At 41.1% G+C, this 19337-nt stretch overlaps 1 protein-coding gene across 1 annotated transcript; it reads left to right on the forward strand.

Annotated features, from left to right (window-relative positions):
- The first annotated feature begins 7088 nt into the window (after window positions 1-7088).
- dmrt2b (doublesex and mab-3 related transcription factor 2b) lies at window positions 7089-10578 on the forward strand. The gene is made up of 3 exons (XM_017718935.2): window positions 7089-7624; window positions 8725-8821; window positions 9524-10578. The coding sequence occupies exons 1-3, from the start codon at window positions 7361-7363 to the stop codon at window positions 10279-10281; spliced, it is 1119 nt and encodes a 372-aa protein (XP_017574424.1). The 5' UTR covers window positions 7089-7360; the 3' UTR covers window positions 10282-10578.
- The last annotated feature ends 8759 nt before the right edge of the window (window positions 10579-19337 follow it).

Below are 19337 nucleotides of genomic sequence, written 5' to 3' on the forward strand. Positions count from 1 at the left end.
TTTCCTTTCAAATGGGCGTATCACCATGGGCAAACGCTTCTTTGATGGTTTTATTTCATCTTCCCAGTCTTTTTGGGTGTCTAACATCTGAGATTCGAAAAGTCCCAGCTGAGTCTCACCGCTTTAACTTACCAAATTGATCTGAGCTTTTGCTAACTTCTGTCTAAAAGCTGTTCTTCTCTGCTCTGCAGACAAAGACATGAATTTTAGGGCTCTTGGAAAAAACAAAACCATTGCTTGTTTGCTTTTTTCCCCCACTTACAAAACCCATTTTGTTTGGCGAATGGTATTCGGTCCATTTCTGGCTAATTCCAGGTTGTTTAGGTGTTTTTCTGTTACAGATTCAGACTGAAAAGCTGCTCAGTGGTGATGGCAGTTTCGGAATTTAGTGTAGTCTCATCTTCAGAGTCTAACCAAATCGTCTGTAGGTCAAATGATATTTTAAGTATCCATTCTGTTTGTGGCAAAGTAAGAAGTAAAAACATTCAACTGGAATGCTCTTTTACATTTACTTTTTACGGCATTTGGCTGACGCTCTTATCCAGAGCGACTTACAATTTGATCATCTTACACAGGGAGGCGAAGGTGGTGTTAGGAGTCTTGCCCAAGGAGTCTTATTGGTATAGTGTAGGGTGCTGCCCTAGTGGGGGAATGAACCCCAGTTTACCTCAGTGAAGGCAGAGGTGTTACCCACTACACCCAATACACCCACTACACCCACTACACTACATCAACCACTTTTAATACAGGCATCACAAAGCAGCTTTACAGAAATCTGGGCCTGTATTCACAAGGCTTCTTTGAGCAGGACTGCTGACCAAGGATCAGATTCCTCTCTAATTTACAATGACAGTATATATAATAACTGATTTTAGACTGGTCACTTTTTTATTCATTCTATCTATATTTTATATTTGCATAGAGTATTTATTTATGTGGACTTAATTTTGCATGCCTATTACTACTGTTTTTATGTTGCACCTTCATGCCGAAGCAAATTCCTAGTCTGTGAATCCTGTTCATTGACAATGGCAATAAAACTTCTTCTGATTCTGATTCTGATAATCATCAGACAAATGCTTTCAGATTAACTAATGGAAACGAAAGACTAGCATTAGAAGTCTGTCAGTCTGTCAAAGGTGATCTAAAAAGACTGAGAATGATTAGAAAAATTACAACATATCATAGTATTGTCCATCCCTTCTTATGCATCACTTAGGTAGTAACAATCCAACAAATGATATTCAAAATGCCAAGTAATGTGGGAATAACATGCCAATACCTACTCTAATCCTTCATAAATGTTAATTAGGCCAAGGCCAAAGCTATCCCATCTGTATATGGATCCATTTATTCATTAGCTTACAAATCCAGTGCCATTTATGCAAGGCATAAACCTCCATTTGAAGGAGATGTACAGCACAAGAAAAAGTTAATTTGATTCATGAGTAGATTTAATGGGGAAACACTGAAGCGTAAGAGCAGGTATAATGTACCTTCCACGATTGTCCCCCATAAGTTCTGCCCAGCTGTCAAACCCACTAAGTACTCCTCAGGTACAGTGCTGTCAAGCGGATGCTCATACAGACTGTACAAACCTGGCTGTGTGATTATCAAAAGACAGAAAGAGATGGAGAAGCAAAAAAGGAGACAGCAAGAGGGAAAGGAAGCAATCAATTAACATGCATTCACGCATAAGTGGCCTCCCTTGTCTATATTTAGCACTTGTCTAGATAAACTGCATAAATATTAATTAATCTGCTAATTGTCTGCCTCTCTGCCTTTAAATGTCTACTAAATGATATCAAAAAAGCTCTCGACGAACATAATTGACGTTGCGGGGAAATCACTCCCAGAGTTTTTAGCATGTGCAACGGCAATTATCTTTATCAATTTTTGTTTATGCGTCTGGATTGAATAAAACCGCATTAAAGCTGTTTAATTCTGTTCCCCCACGCCGCTTCCTTTGAATAATCATGCTTGGAAATAATGATGTGTTTTGCAATGCAAAACACTCACGCACTGCTCGCTGTCACACACAGGCCGTGTAACTAGGGAGGAGGGTCCCTTTGTGTCGGTCTCAGACTCACACTGGCAATGAACCCCAGCTGCACGAGAGGTGAGCTACCGAAATGAAGACTGGTCATTCTGTGCTTTATTTTCGATCACCATTACTTTTGTACTACTTTGCACTGAAATGCAGGAAAGAATGGGCACTATTCAGGATAATAATCAGATGAAAATGTGAAATTCTTTAACGGTTCCTTTTAGAGCCAGAATGAAAGCAGGAGAGAAGACAGACGAAGACAGACAGAGAAATATTCTTTACTAAGGCACATGAGGGCAGTGCTGCCTATGAATTATTTAGCAGATCCTATTAACCTGTGTCAAATACAACAAAAATGAGTAGTCCTGCTGATACACAAAGCAGCTATTCACGCATGCTCGGCTCACCATTTTCTGTCTATAAAACACCAAAACACACTGACCTTTAGAGGTGGTGGGAGCTGAGACTGTGAAACTGGAGAATAAATCTATTGAGATGACCTGTGAGAAGGCTGATAATAATTAGGTTGATGTATTTTTAATTGGGGTACTGTGAATAACACACTCTCACCTAAAAAGGTACTTTTTAGTTATCTTTTCAGTTGGATTGACTCCACTCACCTTGTCTTGACTTAACTTGCATTTGTATTTTATTGTTCTGTTGTAAAACATTAAGATATGAAAAGGCACAAATATGCCCCCCTCCCCATCCCACAAAACACCTGGTAACAGTTTATTAGGAGTGGTCCTTTGTAGATGATTAATAAACTCTTAACAGATTATCAGTAACACATCAACAACATATCAGTGAAGTAGCAGTACTGCAGCATCTGAATACACCAAAGTAAATATCTTGAAGATGAACTGTTGATACATTATTACATCAAGAGTTACTTCCATTGTGCAAAACCTATCCTTATCCAACCTTACCCAAAACCTAACCTTAACCTTAACCTCAACCCAAATCCTAATCCTAACCCTTACATGTTTTTGTCATGTTACTGAGAATCCGTTGAGTGTTGGTTTAATCTAAAAGGACTAAAATAAAGTGGCAACAAAAACCTACTTAAGGTAAACATTTGGACCTTAATACTAATGTTATACCTTTGAAGATACATTTACATTGTATGTACCTCGATGAACAAACCTTGATGTATCTGCACAGCACCCTTTTTTCTGATAGTGTACCTTTGTTGCTGTTTGACATCGTAACAATAGCAGAACCCTTTCGGACGCTATTTAGAACCACTTTCAAAAAGGTTCTATATAGAATCACATTTGCAGCACACTCTCCATCAATCTGAAGAACCATTTACCAGGCAAAGAACCATGTAAGCATGCAAATGATTATTTGAGTGTTCGTGGTTATACACAGAACCATTGTCTTTACAAAATAACTTTTGAAGAACCGTCTTTTTTAAAGAGTGTAGATCTGTATGTCCAAGCCAAGGATTATGTGATTGGAGGAAAGCTCACATGTATGCAGACACTTGGACAGTCCTGGTTATGTTTCGTGGATATTGAGCGAAAATAAGTGAGCACATCTTCTACAGGGAACATCGCTCTGCACATCATAATGAACAATAACTGTTTTATGATGAAAAAAAGCTGAAACTAATTAAAATGAGGACTGTAGACATTAAACATTTTATGTTTTTCCTCAATATATTAAACTCAGCAAATAAACAGAAATTATGCATAAAAATGTACAGGAAAAGAAAACCTGTCATTTGTTCTCTGTAGAGACTGTGTTAACGTATTAGAAATGAAAAACATGTCATTTGACTGAGGGTATGCAAACTTTTGGTGCATCTGAACATGAAACCTGCCCAGTACTCCAGAAGGTATTAAGGCCCCGGAACTGGATTTAGCCTGAAACAATCTCTCCCCATGAAATGGGCCTAATAAAGCATGAAATGCAAAGTGGTCCATTATATGTATCGCAACAAAATCTTTGAAGAGAAAATTATGGCAACGCATATTGTCGCTGTCATCTCATATCTCAGATATTGCAACTTAATGGGGGGAAGGGAAATAATGCTATCACTTTAATGCATGCCAAAGCAATAAGATTTTATTCTATCTTTTTGGACCATTTCTATTGGTCCAGTTATCATGTAATGCAACCAGTGTCTTCAAAGGGAGGAAAAAATAAATTCAAAAAATGGAGTTACATGCTTTGTGATGACATGCAAAAAGAATTTTTTAAAGTTTCAAGACTCTTGGGAGGACCTTTCTTTGTCATCTTCTTTTCAGTGTGAAGCCATGGAGAGAGAAAAGATGAAGACCTAGCAACAACAGGACGAGTCAGCTCAAATGGAAGACGGAAGAGTGAATTCTGATGTAGGGAATTCTCTCCAGGTCATCAAGCATCTCGTCAGGCAACACAGCGTGGTGCACACATGAGCCTTGCCATAGTTTTCTCTTCAGATCTTTCAGAGCCCAGCTCCAGATCACACCCTCCAGCTTCTCCTCACGCACACAAACACCCAGACTACCATATGTGCTTCCCCATTCTAGGGCATGAGCTGTGCTCACACTTTAAATACAAAGCTCTGCCAGACGGATGTTTCAGCTTTTATCTTTGCTCTTCTCCTCAATGCTCTTTGAGTTGACCGGGTTGCCTTATACCATCTGACCCCATCTGGTTCTTCTGTGCTCATTTGTGGCCAATTAGGCCTTTAAACTGGGGCACCCCTCCTCTCATCATGTTTGACCTCACGGAGAAATGATTCCATAGCTGTGAAGGCATGACTGGGATCCAGAAGGGTGTAAATTATTAGCCAAATAACTAGTTATTAGCATAATGCCACTGGGGAGAAAAGTAGACGTGAATAAGACATGAGGTTTGCATAGCCAGGTGGGAGAGTCAAACAATGGACATGAGAGGTATGGCCAGTTGTTCAAACACATGCATTGGAGCCTTCTTACACTTCTGAAGAATCTTATGTAGCCCATACTACTCCTGACTGATGGTGCCGATATGAGGTCGGGAATTGTCTATGACTCGACTGAGAAACCACAAAGGTAGGGGGAAATACATTGAAATGATTAAAAAGAAATTCACAAGACGTCCTGAGCTCTCCAAAGTCAAACTCCAGTGTGATTGCGATGCAGCACATGCTTTGAACTGAGCCGAAGTGCTTTTGCTTTCCCTTTGAAGGTGCTCGACATTCTACTCACCGTCAGTCTGAAAGTCAAACTCTAAGCGCTTTCAAAGGTCAGGAAAGTGAAGTTTTACTTTTTCAGTGATGATTCACTTTCTTCGCTCAGAGTCAAACAGAAACAGAAAATTGAAAAAAAAAATTAAGCACAGATCTTTTGAGAAAGACATCAACACAAAACACATGCAAACCTCTTCAGGGGCAGAGGAGGAAGAGTTCGCTGTAGTGTTTTACTGCCGTGGTCACTGGATATTTAGGTCCAGAAGAAATCAAATGGTTTTCCAGAATTAAGGTGCGAATTAAAGTAGTGAAACATTAAAGGGAGTATCAGGACACTCAGAAAGATGTACAGATATGAAATTAAGCATTAAAGCAAGTTGCCATAAAGTTATAACTCGGCTCATGTGTGCAATACTTATCATTTGAGTGTGGTTGCTTGTATGTAGCAGAGAGGGGCACCCAAGGTTACATGCTTCATGTCCAGCCGGGACTGACAGTACAAACAACATCCACATGGGGGCTGCACTTAATCACTCTCTGCTTGTGAAACCAGATCAGACAATGTTTGATGAACATGGTGCCAGCAGGTAAACAGGGTTTTAATTATCTGATTTTGCAGCGTTTGGGCATTCACTTTCAGGGCAGTTTCTGTCTCTGAATATTTACTTGGTTGGAAAGTGCAGAGTAGTGCTCACCACAGGAATCTGTGCATGACAGAACTTCTGAGAACCACTGTTTGTATACACTACCATTTGGATGTTTGCAGTCACTTGTGATATTAATAACAGCTGTTATTTTAGTCAGTAATTATTTATACATCAGAATGCATTGTAAGATGTTTTAATTGAAGGTGTTTTATTTATAGTGATTTATTAATAAGTTATCCACCTCAAGATTTGACAGTGACTTTTCAAATATGACACGTTCTGAGTGTTAATTTTACTGTATTTTCATTCTCAATGTTTCATAGTTTTCTCAATTATTATGTATTCATCTAAAGCTCTGTTCACTATTCTGGACACACCTAACATTGCTTTATTTTTGCAAAAAAACAGTTGTTGTAGAGTACTAGTGTCAGAATCATTTTGCATATGCCTCTTTTAGTAAATTTGTTTTATGTTAAACATGTTATGTTAAACATGTTGATTTCAAACTTTTGAACAGGTTACAGCAGGTGCATTCAGCAAACTGAATGTACCCTGGGACACGTATTATGTTAAGCACATTAAGTGTATATATAAAATCCCTGAATTACACTGGAGCACATTCTAGATTAGTGAAAGAAAGGGGCCTGCTTGAAGAAAAACTAAGGGTAAAATAATTACATTTAGTCTTCATAACTAATATTACGGGCCTGTGGCGAGAGGAAAACTCAATTATCTCCCTGCGTGACATCAACATTAGATGGGCAATATAATGCCGGGCGTACAAATTTGTAGCTCAGAGGTTTCCAAAGCAAATTAACGCCTGTTTTGCTGTCACATTCTGGTATTAACTTTATTTTTCAGGGTCGGTTTCTATAGTTATGTTATAACACAGACAAATACCCTGTCAGAGCTGTTGTCTCAGGTCGTTCACCAGCTGATTCTGCTTCGAGTGAAACAGAAAGAACAGCCGTTACCAAAGCTGCGTCCAAAACCGCGCACTGCTGTAGCACACACACCACACTAACGCAGGGACTTCTATCGGTGGTGCACTATTGTTTGTGCACTATTTAGTGTGCTAGCATGTGGTTTTGAACACAACTCAAGAGGGAACAAGCAGGAGCTCGCGCCAAAGCGTTGGCGCCCTTTTTCCTCCCTCAAGGTAGCAGCCAATCGGCATTCGCAGGAGCGCATGGGCGGAGTTTGGTTGCTCAGATACCGCCGCAACCTGCCTGACGTCACCAGCAGCTGACGGTTGGTGGTTAAAAACAAGGCTGCGGGGCGAGATGAGCTGAAAGTTTAGAACTTTCTGGAGTTCATCTCGGGTCTTGGAAAGTGCGCAGGTTTAAGTCTGCGTTCTTGGAGCGAGTATTCAGGACAGACTCTGTCTGATACTTTCCACTGAGATTATAATGAGACCACAGCCTTCCCGTTCACTCCCCAGACTGTAGTTCAGAGAGCCCTGCGGCAGCTCCACGGCGGGGCGGGTTACCGTCTCCCACACAGATGTCCGCCGGAGTGGAGCCGGAACTCACCAGGCTCGAAGGCGAGGATGAGGAGGTCGACGTGGAGACCGTGGAGGCGAAACGGAGGCCGAGCCGGAGCCCGAAGTGTGCGCGCTGTCGGAACCACGGCGTGGTGTCCCGGCTGAAGGGCCACAAGCGCCTGTGCCGGTGGCGGGACTGCCGCTGCGCTAACTGCGCGCTGGTGGTGGAGAGGCAGCGGGTGATGGCGGCGCAGGTGGCCCTGAGGAGGCAGCAGGCGGCCGTGGTGAGCGGACTGCGCAGGCGCGGCTGTCGCTCCGAGTCTTACCTCTTCCTAAAGTGTTTAACAGGCTGCGAGTTTGCTGCTTTTGGTCCATGTTTACTTATTTATGGAGACACGCGTTGAGTCTCATGAGTGGGCCGATTTACATTTAACGTCCACTGAGCTTTATTAATCGTAACCACTGTCAAAAAAGTTGCCGAAACACCTCGAAAAAAGTGATAATTATCCACAATAATTCACGATCTTCCAGGCCTGTTTACTATTTAATGTTTACTTTTATTTACTAAAGATGCAGATAAGGTCTCATCTGGCCTCAAAACAGTTTTAACACACTGTGATGATCAAAAGTGATGAAGAGCGTTCACAGCACAGCTCGTTGTGTTGTTTCGGGTTTAGGCACCGACTGAATGACCAATAACGAACTGAATGATTTAAAACGTCGACCGACGTTCACAGCGCAGCGTGGCTTTCGGCCTTTGGTGCAGTCAGAGTGGATTATTTGAGCAACGCTGCAGAAATAATCTCTCCTGAGAGACATGATTTGTTGTATATATGTTGTATAACAGTAGGCCTGTTTACATCTGTTGACTTCTTAACATTTGTAATCTATATTTAAAAGATTGATTATTTTTACACAATCCACAAGCTAAACTGCATCAACATTAGTCCCATCTTTAAGTTCTTTACTTGTGAAGCCCAGTATTATGTACAAAATCTTAACAACAAACATTATTTACATTATGTGCTATTTCATTTTTATAGTACATCTGTGTTTTGAATGCTGATAATAACTGGTGAAGTAATAATCACAAGGTGAAGTGATGAATTAGCTGAACTTTGTTTAATTGGATCTCCAGCTATAGCCAACACACTTACTACTTATTGAATTACTTGTTTATACATGTCTCCCTAAAAACTGTATAAAAATATTTGCATCAACTAATGTTTTACAACAGAGCTACCGTTTAAATACTGAGTACAGTCATTGATTTTCAGAGTGTAGTTTAATCACCAAATTTAATTGAACTTTGCAAACTTTACCAACTGTAGCTGTAATGAAACGTTCACACACGGAGCACAGAACCGTTTCCTTTCTTACGCAGGGTAAGAAGAGTCAGAGGAGTGCGTCTTTTCTCCGTCGCTCAGCGTACCAGTGCTACAGCAGGGCACCAAGTCTTCTGGCAAAGAGCATTCTGGAGGGTAAGCCTTAATGAACACACATCTCATTAACACATCCAGAGGCTCCCAGGCGACATCAGGAGACAGTGGATTAGTTCAGCCATTATGCTGCAGATCCCTCTGCCCATAACAGCGCTGTTTGTGTTTATTTAAGGTAATTAAAATTATGCAAATGAAGGTAGGAATTACAGTGGAGTGGACTGATGAAAGTGCTTCAGAGACGGAAGGTCCCTGATGTGCTTCATTCAGCGTCAACATTAAAGTTCCTGCTCTGCTGTTTGTTCTCCAGTTTGATTTTATAATACCTTTATCACTTAGACTCAGCGTTCTTCAGATTTTGTTATGGGAAATGGGAATGGGAATGGTTTATTGCGTTGGGTTTGTTAGACTTTGTTAGACATTTTTTAATCATTTATGATATTAGAAAGTATACTGGCCCTTTTTTCTCACATTTGGGATGTCTGGATAAATTAAAAATAAGTTATTATAATTGATATTATAATTATAAATGAAGACTTTTAAGATTTTTATTGTTGATCAAATTATTGCAGCGTATTCATGTTTTTCCACTATAAAATAGAATGTGCTATTCAATTAATGGTGAATTAGTACAACAATGAACAGACGCAGCCAAACATGGTTTATGCAAAATGAGATTATGTATCTTTTTTATCATGATATGAACATATATTAAGGCTGGTCCTTGCTCTCATTATACCTTAGGCTACAAGCCCCCAGTGCTGGAGGACTGGCCGAAGAGACTCCACTACCCTCCGCTGAGCGTGAGGATGAGGAAGAGGAGAGCGTTTGCTGATAAAGAGCTGGAGAGTGTGATGCTGGAGAGGGAGATGAGGCAGAGAGAGATGGAGGAGCTCCCTGAACTCGTCTTCCTTCAGGCCACTGTATCTCCTGCCCCTTCTCCATGTTGCTGCTCACTGTCTGACTCCGGCTTGCCCAGCCACTTACCCATGTACAAATCCAGTCCACTGCTGTTTGAGTGTGATCTCCACTGCCATACACGAGAGTTTAAACTCAGCTCTGTAGAGCAGTGTCAAAGGGGGGACATTCTCACACAGAGCTGCCTTCTTCAAACAGCCAAAAGCTGGGAAACTTGCAATGAGAGGGACTCCTGTCTGGAATCTTTTCTGCTGCCCTCATTTCAAAGCTCTCAGTATTACTGTAGCGAAAACTCAGGTGTCAACACAGAACAGACAGTGCCAGAAAATGTCACTGCTGACTCGTCTAGCAGCGTGCCAAACGGTGTTGCTGCTGACAGACTGGATATCGCGTCAAAGCAAGACGGTGCCCTTTCTCTGATTGAGGCAAAGGTGCTGTCACGGGCTGAGCTGCCAAATAAACACTCCAGGGCACCAGGGCTTGAAAATCTCACACAAAAACACTGTGATAGTAAAACAAACTCCGTTAAAAATTCCAGTACAAGGCCCTTACCCTTTTCTGTAGAGGCCTTGCTGATGAGATGATGAGGGGTCTTCTCTGTAGAATCCACTTTTTATTCATTTGGAGACTATGCCACAGAAAAAAATGTTTCTATGTCAAATCAATTCATTCTCTAGGAGTTAAAACAGAATCGAATATTTGGACTTGTCTTATGCTTATAATTGTATGTTTTTTTGATTCACACAACTGTGTGCTATATCAAATGAAATATTTTTTTAGCTTTATTTATTTTTATTGTCCTTTTTTATTGTGTATTCCCACAGAAGCCTCTAGTTTTACATTTATGCTTTAGTGTTTTCTAATTGTATCACAAATATGCTTTGTACATTATGGGCTTTGTTTGTATATAAATATATATGTGAATAACTAATTTGTTGCTGTTTTCTTTTAGTTCACAGTGCACCATAATATTTTTCACCCAGATGCAATGTTTAAGCAGCAGGATTAGTTCTTTTAGAGCAGGGCAGAAATTTTACCCTCTATTTTTAAAGAAAACTAATAAAGAAAAGAGCCCTGTGGTGTGGAACAGCTCTGAGTGTAACATTACACTGAGTAAAAGACATGAATAAGAAATGAGCCGCATTTAATATTGCCAAATATATGAACGTATATAGAATGTTCTGTCAGAAGCATTAATAGGCTTTTCAGTAATAACAAGCACACGAAAATCATCGCTGTCAAAACCAAACCTTGTGTCTCCATTATTTGTAAATTTCTTTTACTTTTTTTTTTACATAAATACCAGTGGCTCTTATATGGTGTAAGCATTTAATGATAAATGAAGCAATAGAAATGGTCCAAAAAAGACTTTTTCATTAGCTTTACTGACAGTTTAAGAAGTTAAGGTTTTTCTGTTCTCTGAAGTTACCATGTTGAAGATACCAGGTTTTGTTCTGACAGCAACGAGATGTACGTTTTGCCTGTGTTAAAAGGACATTTTTGCAAAATATATTTCCACTTACATACTTCGTTTTAAATACATACCGACCAACTTATACTAACAGCACAGTTAATGTGAAGCTATTCCCTGCAAAAGATCTGCACACTGTTCTTCTATTACAGTCATAGCCACCTTCATGTGAGAGAGGTTGGAAGCCTCACTGCGCATGCACATCTGATAAGGTTGCCTTAGCAGCATTGTTCTTTATTCTTCAGCGTGGCTTTATTCTGGAGCCTTGGCAAGTTTGTTTAACCTGCAGCTGATCTGTATCCTTCCTCTTTTCTCCTCCTTTCTTTTTTTCCCCATCATTACAATTTCTCTGATAGAGGAACCAGATAGTTTTGACATCTCTGGACCGCGTGGCGTCAACACAGGTGATAGCACCTTGCCCTCTTCTTTGTCTGTCTGTATCTCAGCGCATCTCAGTGCTCAGATAGGGGCTCCACATCGGGAGGCTTTCAGAGGAACCTTAATCGTTCCCACGGGACAGTAAAGGCAGTACTTTCCAGTGTCTCTGAAGCTCTTTCACAATGAATGTTATACTTGACACCTATGTAGAGCAGAGAAATATGAGCCTTGCATGTGACAATGGGCTATGTATTGACAGGCAGCCTCCCCTAGGTGATAGAATTGAACCCTGAGCAGATAATAAACTGTCTGTTGGTCGAATAAGGACTTCCATGAATTAATAAATAAATAAATGAACAGAGGCGCACAATGATTCCTGTCAAGAATGGAGATCGATTTTCTCTTTCAGGTAAGTTACATTTATATTCATCTTCCTTACCATATTTGCTCTGCTTGATAAAGCGATGCGCTTCAGCAGTTTCAAGGATTCAGATCTCTCTTAGATTGCCAAGGAATCAACAAGGTTACGATGGACGCATTCATCGGAAATGTTCTTGCCCTTTTATGGCATTCTGAATAGCTGTGCTCCAATTTGTCAGCATTATTCTTTTTTAAAAATCTAGTGTGGTGGGCTGTGCTGAATGAAAAATCATGTGGTGGGCTGTGACAGTGCAAGGATAAAGCTGAACCACATCATTATCCTTGTCCCAGCTCTTGTGCCAGTTCTGCTAAAGTATCAACTTTGAAACTACTCTTTCCTCCTTATTTCCATTTCAGTCACATGTTTCACACCAGGATCCACCACGTTTGAGACTTGGCTTTGTTAACCCAGCCACTCTTGTGCACTATGTAGGGTGCGAGAGAAGAGAAATGTTATTTCAAGACAGCGCCCCTGAACCCCTTCTCCTGTGGATTTATTTATCCTCGCAGCCTGCTCTTAGCGTGAAGTCACCCCAACTTGTTTGTGTAATCTAGATATCAGTGTCTGCTCTCTCCTGACAGGATATCAGCAACGTTTGGTATCAGGGCCCACAGGGGCTGCTTTGATCCCTCTGCCAACTCCCTACTCAAGCAGAATTCGTCAGATTTGACTCCCTGTGCTTGGCAGGCAGGCCTCAATCCCCCCAAAAGCAGCTCTAGGGTTACGCAGCCCCCCATTCCCCAAGCAGGGGTGTCTCTTTCAGTGTGGGTGGGCTGGCCTTCTGCCCCTCACCTGCTGCACCCAATAAAAAACGCTCCTGTATGTGTCATTGGTCTAGAATAAATGGACCTACTGCAGGCAGAAGAACTTAAATGACTGTGACACATAAAGTGCTACAATCAGAGTTCTTTCTTTCTTTCTTTCTTTCTTTCTGATCCGTTGCAATAGTACAGCACTGTGAGGATGAAAAAGGTTATTTTTGCTTAAATGGTTTTGTAGTTTGGGCCACCAAAAAAAAAAAAAAACATGTAAAGTAACAGATGATGTTAGCATTTTGGTTTGGGAATATCAAAACTGTTTTCTGTCCCTGCAATTCATAGGAAAAATAATAAATAAATGAAACTAATATAAATTAATAATGTTTACTTAACTTTGAACATAGGGACTTCAAGGTTGCCATCCAATACTGTTTCAACATAAACAGTTCATCAAACGTCTTTGTCTCCTTAATGAACAGAGAGGATCTGGTGTTAAATGTGTGCAGGTTCCACTTAACAGACAAAACACTGTCCCAGTAAACCTGAGAAACAATCTCTCAGCACATGCAGACATTCAAATGTGCTTGTGAGCTCGGGCTGCGTTCTCTCCCATCTCTCTCTCTCCCGCTCTCTCTCTCTCCTCTATTTCTCTCTCTCTTCCTTTTCTTTCTTTCTTTCATTCTTCCCCCCACATGTCTCTCTCCCTCTGTTTCTCTCTCTTTCCACATATCTCTCTTTTCACCCTACCACCCCCCCAAGGTGTTTGTGGGCTCGGGCTGTGTGCTCTCCCATCTCTCTCTCCCTCTCTGTCTCTCTCTCTGCTCTATTTTTATATCGCTCCATTTCCTTTCTTTCTTTCTTTCTTTCTTTCTTTCTTTCTTTCTTTCTTTCTTTCTTTCTTTCTTCCCCCCACATGTCTCTCTCCCTCTGTTTCTCTCTCTTTCCACATATCTCTCTTTTCACCCTACCACCCCCCCAAGGTGTTTGTGGGCTCGGGCTGTGTGCTCTGCCATCTCCCTCTCTCTCTCTGTCTCTCTCTCTACTCTATTTTTATATATCCCTTTCTTTCTTTCTTTCTTTCTTTCTTTCTTTCTTTCTTTCTTTCTTTCTTTCTTTCTTTCTTTCTTTCTTTCTTTCTTTCTTTCTTTCTTTCTGTCTCCCACATGTCTCTCTCCCTCTGCTCCTCTCTCTTTCCACATCTCTCTCTTCTCACCCTAACCCCCAACACCCCCACCCCCCACCCCCACTTCAGATGACCACTGCTGCAGCTGTGTGGCTATACTGTTACTCCCCAGCTCCCAGAATCCACCTTTATCCATTCCAAAAGCACAAGCCACTGTGTTTCCTGACTCTGACTGTACAGGCTTTCACAGGCTTTTCCTCAGGTGTTACATCTGAATGCCGTATGAGCATGACTTACTTGCTGATAATGGCATAGTCCTGTACATAAAATTCAGGTTTAAATGGCCTTTTACCAAAGAACCATTTAAGTTTATCCAAACACTAATGTAACCACAATAACCCTTACCCATCTCAACTGCCATGGGTGAAGGCCAGGATTCCTGGATGCTTCTGGAGTTTAATAGAGTGGGCAGTGATATACAGATGAAAATAGCCGTGTTCCCTACTCTGTGAAACCATTAGCGCGGTATTTAGCCTGCTTGCATTTGAGTGTCCTCTATGAGTAACCTTAACCTCCGAACAGCCGTAACAGCCCACAGTCCTGGAAAGCCAATCCCCCCACTGCGTGTTATGTGGTCGTTGCTCCGTAAAAGTGGCATACAAACGTATTGGCACCTTCTTATGAGTGATTGATTGCACCAGGGCCAGGCTGCGGAAAAGGAAAAGAGGGGCTTATTGATGCATAAACCTCCATTGATGATGTTGGGTGAAAGCTCAAGGAGTGAAGGGATGTGGGAGATTGGAGTAATAACAGCTGCTTGGCCAAAAGCAATGTGTGGAGGAAGCAAGGAGAGAGAGAGAGAGAGAGAGAGTGTTGAGTTGGCAGAATGTAAGTGAAGTGAAATGGCGTGATATAGCAGAGAAACCTGGTATTCGGCCCAGCTGTACAGCCTGCACCCCGGCCAAGAACAACACCATGTTTAAGGGCTATTTATTCTAACTGGATTACCATTACAGACATGACAATCCATGCTGTGAATTCTATGTGAAAGCAAGACCAGAGGGATGGATTAAGAATTGCAGCTCATTCAAGTATCTGTGACAATATATAGCATCAATAAAAACAGGAATCGGCCATTTGCCTCATGATGAAATGATGATGAAATCAAGTCCAGTCAACCTGGATAAATGAACTTGTATTAAAATGTTTTCTTTAGTAGCAAGTGTTGTGAATTTGGACAAGCTTTGCTGAACGTTGGTAAAAATTCCATTCCAACAGAAATTGCAGATATCAACTTGTTTTTTTTTTGTCAAAATATGACTGCTACCCATCACTGGGTCGGTATCCCGTCTTGTCACCAGGCTTTCTATTGTATTGCTTTATTTTAAAATATTAGGTTATGAAAAGATACAAATACGTACTTTTCTACTGGGAAAAATGTATTTAAATTAAAACCACTGTTGTACCTTTGATGGTTTGTGCTGAGCAGCACTGTGTTGTTGGAGCAAAGTGGGAAATAACAACAATAGAGAATGTTGTCAATATGGTAATGCCAGCTTGATCACATGGTTAAAAACTACACCAAATCTATTCCAACAGTGTAGACACAAAAATTCACTTGAAAATGATAAAGCGCTTTTTGAATATTTCTCAGAAATGTTGCCAACATTCCTTAAACCCTGTCTGGAACTGTTGGTTTCAAGAATGTATGTGGGAAAAGCAAATAGGTCTAGTAAAGTTGAAGGGTGTCACCAAAAAGTCTTACTTGCTGTTCATAGTACGGTGTGTATTTTCTCATGGATGAGGTGATGTGTTGAGTCTAATTGTTAAGCCTTCAGGATTTAAAATAATCATAGCCACCAATCATTTGATTCATGCAGTAGTTATTCTAGCTCTCCCTAACACACATATGCAAGCAAACTCTCACACAGACACCTATATCATGTCTCTAAAACAATAATCAACTTGAGTATAAACAGTGGCTCTTTATATGAAGCCTCATGTCAATATTGCCCTTTCCGCTGCCACTCACACACTTGCTTCCATTACCACTGAGCATTAGGCCAGGGGCTTTTCACCTATACCCTATGGCCTTCAGGCTATTTGCACCTTCCTCAGTATGGCCATTCTCTGCTTTTGAGGCCCTTCACCTTCTCTGCTCTCCCCCGGGCTCCTGATGGCCTGTCCCCTTCTGGAACATTTGGTCTGCAACACCCACCTTTCTGTCTTGTGTTTTTTCTTCAAACAAAGCTATTAATCACCTTAATCGCCCTCAATTAACCTGTGCCGCCAGATGCACTCCGCATGTCAAACTCCGAACTGTTCCAGACAGCCAAACAGGACATAAATCAACGTATGGAGCAATTTGCCCCAGCAATTCCGCCTAATATTTGCGGAAGCCGGATAACAAAACACTAACAACATGGAAACTGGGACCTGAAGCTTGGACAGCTCCGTGGGCCTAAAGCATTAAGGGTAGAGTTGCTGGGGAAAGCCCAGGCACTATACTGGGCTAGGAAACATTTCACTTTCACCCTCCCAGTTCAAGAGGTGCACAAACTTTTAACTGAGCTCAACTCTGACCAACCTCCTGGGCTGTTGCCAATTGTTTGATATTTTAGACTAAAGTACTTGCCTTGAATGTATACTAACATGTGGGTCTATCTTGTTACACTGATACGAAGACTAACTTATTCTGTACGTGGCCAAGTCATTGACAGGTGCAACGCAGAAGCCTGGATCTTGTCTGTGAAGACGGAATTGATGCCATTGTGACATTTATGACACTGTGTCGGATTTCTACGGAGGCAGAAAAAAAGGAGCTGTCAGTGCAGTATTAGATTAGAGTCTTATGGTAATCTAGCAAACAACACATGGCAGCCACATCATAACAGAGATAACAAACACTGCTTCATAACACATTAGCCAGCATTTGAAACACATAATTGTCACACAATGACAGAGAGAGGAAAGAGAGAGGACATTCTCACCTATGTCACTTAGAACTGGAAAAAGCAATATACTGTACTGTGACATAGTGTCTCAAAATAATGATTATGTTGAAATAATGACTTGAAAATAAGTAACTGTTTTGGGAACATAAGTCAGTATTTTGACATGAAAAATAAAAATTTTGAGAAAAGTAGTCACTATTTTGACACAGTAAGTCATCATTTAAACACACTAAGGAAACAAATGAGAAATCAGTTTTTTAGTATACAATAGTATACAAGATACTAAACAGAAGTTTAAGAAAATAAGCCATTATTTTGAGATACTAATTCATAAAAAGTCATTATGTTGACATACTGCTGCCAAAAACAGAGACGTGATTCCTTTTACCTGGCAGAAATGGACTGAAAATATATTACAGACCAAAATTGGAGATGTATCGACTGCCAACAAATAGAGGCCTGTTTTCATTTTAAACAAAAACGTAAGCATGCAGTCAGTGATGAAGTGTGATAGCGACAGACATGACACTGCCTGTGGCTTTATTATATCAGAAAGTATTTTGGACATTTGCTGGATGAATAGTTTGGAACTATTTGATTTAGAAGAATTTTATTGGGACGAGCAGCATGTGAGAGAGGTAGAGGCACAAAGAGAGAATAGTTGTGTGTATGTGCGTGTGTGTTGTATGTGTGTGTGTGTGTGTATCAGAGGAAGAGATTAAATCAAGAATGGACAGCATGCAAGAATGCCAGAGTTGCTGGGTGGCTGGAGCCCAAGGAGGATTCTAAATGTCTGGCCGAGTGCCAGAGGCTGAATTTGGGACTCCTGCTGGAGTGTCTTGGGTCCTGATATGAACGTGTAGTAAGGGCTTAGTTGGCAAAAAAATGAAGGCTAGGCCCACCTGATCTGCTGCTGGAGCGCTTTGAGCAGGGATCAAGGTCTCATTACAAGGCCCCCGAATATAGCAAGCCGCTCTAACCAAGCAGTGGAGCAGCACGGATCAGCCGCATATATCAAAGGGATTAACAGATAGTGTTTGATACATATGGTATTATGTGATCTATCCAGCTTACGCACACAAAAATATGCAACCAATGTCAGTGGCCATTGGTAGGCTTTTGCTACCAATCAGGAGTCACTATGCTGTTAGGTCTGCATGTAAATGTGAACCGCTATTAAATGTAGGCATTTGAGTCAAACAGGCCAGACTTCGGCCTGTCATCAGAGAGTCTGGTAGGTTTTCATCACTCAGTGTGGCTAAGCACTTTATACTTTACAGGAAATGGGCTTTTGGCTGCCTTTAGATGCACACTGACCATTCAGACATGATTGTTTTTGTATGACATGTCGGTGCAGGCAATTGTCAAAACCATGACAAAACAAAGGCAGATGAAGTGGTAGGCCATGTCTACTGGCAATATATCTATACTTGCTAGAAACTACTTCAAACCAAACTCACAAATCACATATTAGATGCTTTACATTTTTCGATGCAGCTGCTGTCTTGTTTTGAAAGGCTCACTGCTGTCATGATGTCCAGAGCAGGCAAATGCTTGCTACTGGTGATCAGGCAGCATTTAGCATTTTAGACTGATAAAAACGAGTGTATGGAAGTGCACGTGGGCAGTATGGATCAGAGTTTTACTGCCAATTTACAAAGTAGTTATGGCAATCTTAGTGTACAATATACATCAGACAGCAAGTGTACTTGGAAGGCGGAATGTGTGAGGCTAAACTATGAGCCTAACTATGAATCAACTCCAACAGCCATGAGAGGTTTTGTTTTAGGAAAGTACCTACAAAAAGGCGTTCCCAGAACGGATGAAATGAAAAATCCTGGCTATCAAAACCCAGACAACCCACATCGCAATCCACAGGGGGCTTTTATAGTAGTTTGTTTTCAGAGGCTTCACACAACCAGCAATCTGCCATCAGTGGTTGGAACGCCAACGCTGTGCAACTGGACCTTGTGGTGACTAGACCAGGCTATCTTTTTATCCACATAATTATTTTGATTTCCTGAGGTGTCTCATTTTGCATGTCTCCACACACTGCCTTCCTGTTTGCTTTGGGCTTTAGGCTGAGCCAGGAGAGCAGGGCTAGCGTTTATTTTTAGTTTCCTTTTACCATGAAATGGACTGTTTTGGTCCCAGGAGTTCCATTATGCCATCAGGTGTGTGGCATAATTTTGACACAGCTCAATTTGAGAGCCCACCGTGAGGACGGAGAACATTAGCACCTTGAGTGATGGTGCTGTGTGTGCTGCTGCTCTGTGGAGATACTTACTTTGTGTTTAACAACAGAAAGCATAATAACACAATTAAGCCTGAGAGACGTAATGCTGGAAATTGATTCTCAGTTCTGGCTGAGGTTTATTTTAAACTCTACAGTGTACCGTCAGGTCTCAGCATAATCAAAGGCAGTGGTGTGTAAGAGCAAGAATGACAGAGAGAGTATTTTTCTGCCCAGTTTTGCCCCATAATATGGGGGTAATTTGTCACTTGTCAGACGGACAAATATAGCTACACTTGCAC

The sequence above is a fragment of the Pygocentrus nattereri genome, chromosome 26 (genome assembly GCF_015220715.1).
Source record: "Pygocentrus nattereri isolate fPygNat1 chromosome 26, fPygNat1.pri, whole genome shotgun sequence".
Lineage (NCBI taxonomy): Eukaryota > Metazoa > Chordata > Actinopteri > Characiformes > Serrasalmidae > Pygocentrus > Pygocentrus nattereri.

Bases quoted from the DNA above. Each gene is read 5' to 3' on its own strand.
- dmrt2b (XM_017718935.2), top strand. From the start codon at position 7,361: ATGTCCGCCGGAGTGGAGCCGGAACTCACCAGGCTCGAAGGCGAGGAT. The intron at 7,625-8,724 runs GTGAGCGGACTG...TTTCTTACGCAG, and splicing joins GGAGGCAGCAGGCGGCCGTG to GGTAAGAAGAGTCAGAGGAG. The intron at 8,822-9,523 runs GTAAGCCTTAAT...ATTATACCTTAG, and splicing joins GGCAAAGAGCATTCTGGAGG to GCTACAAGCCCCCAGTGCTG.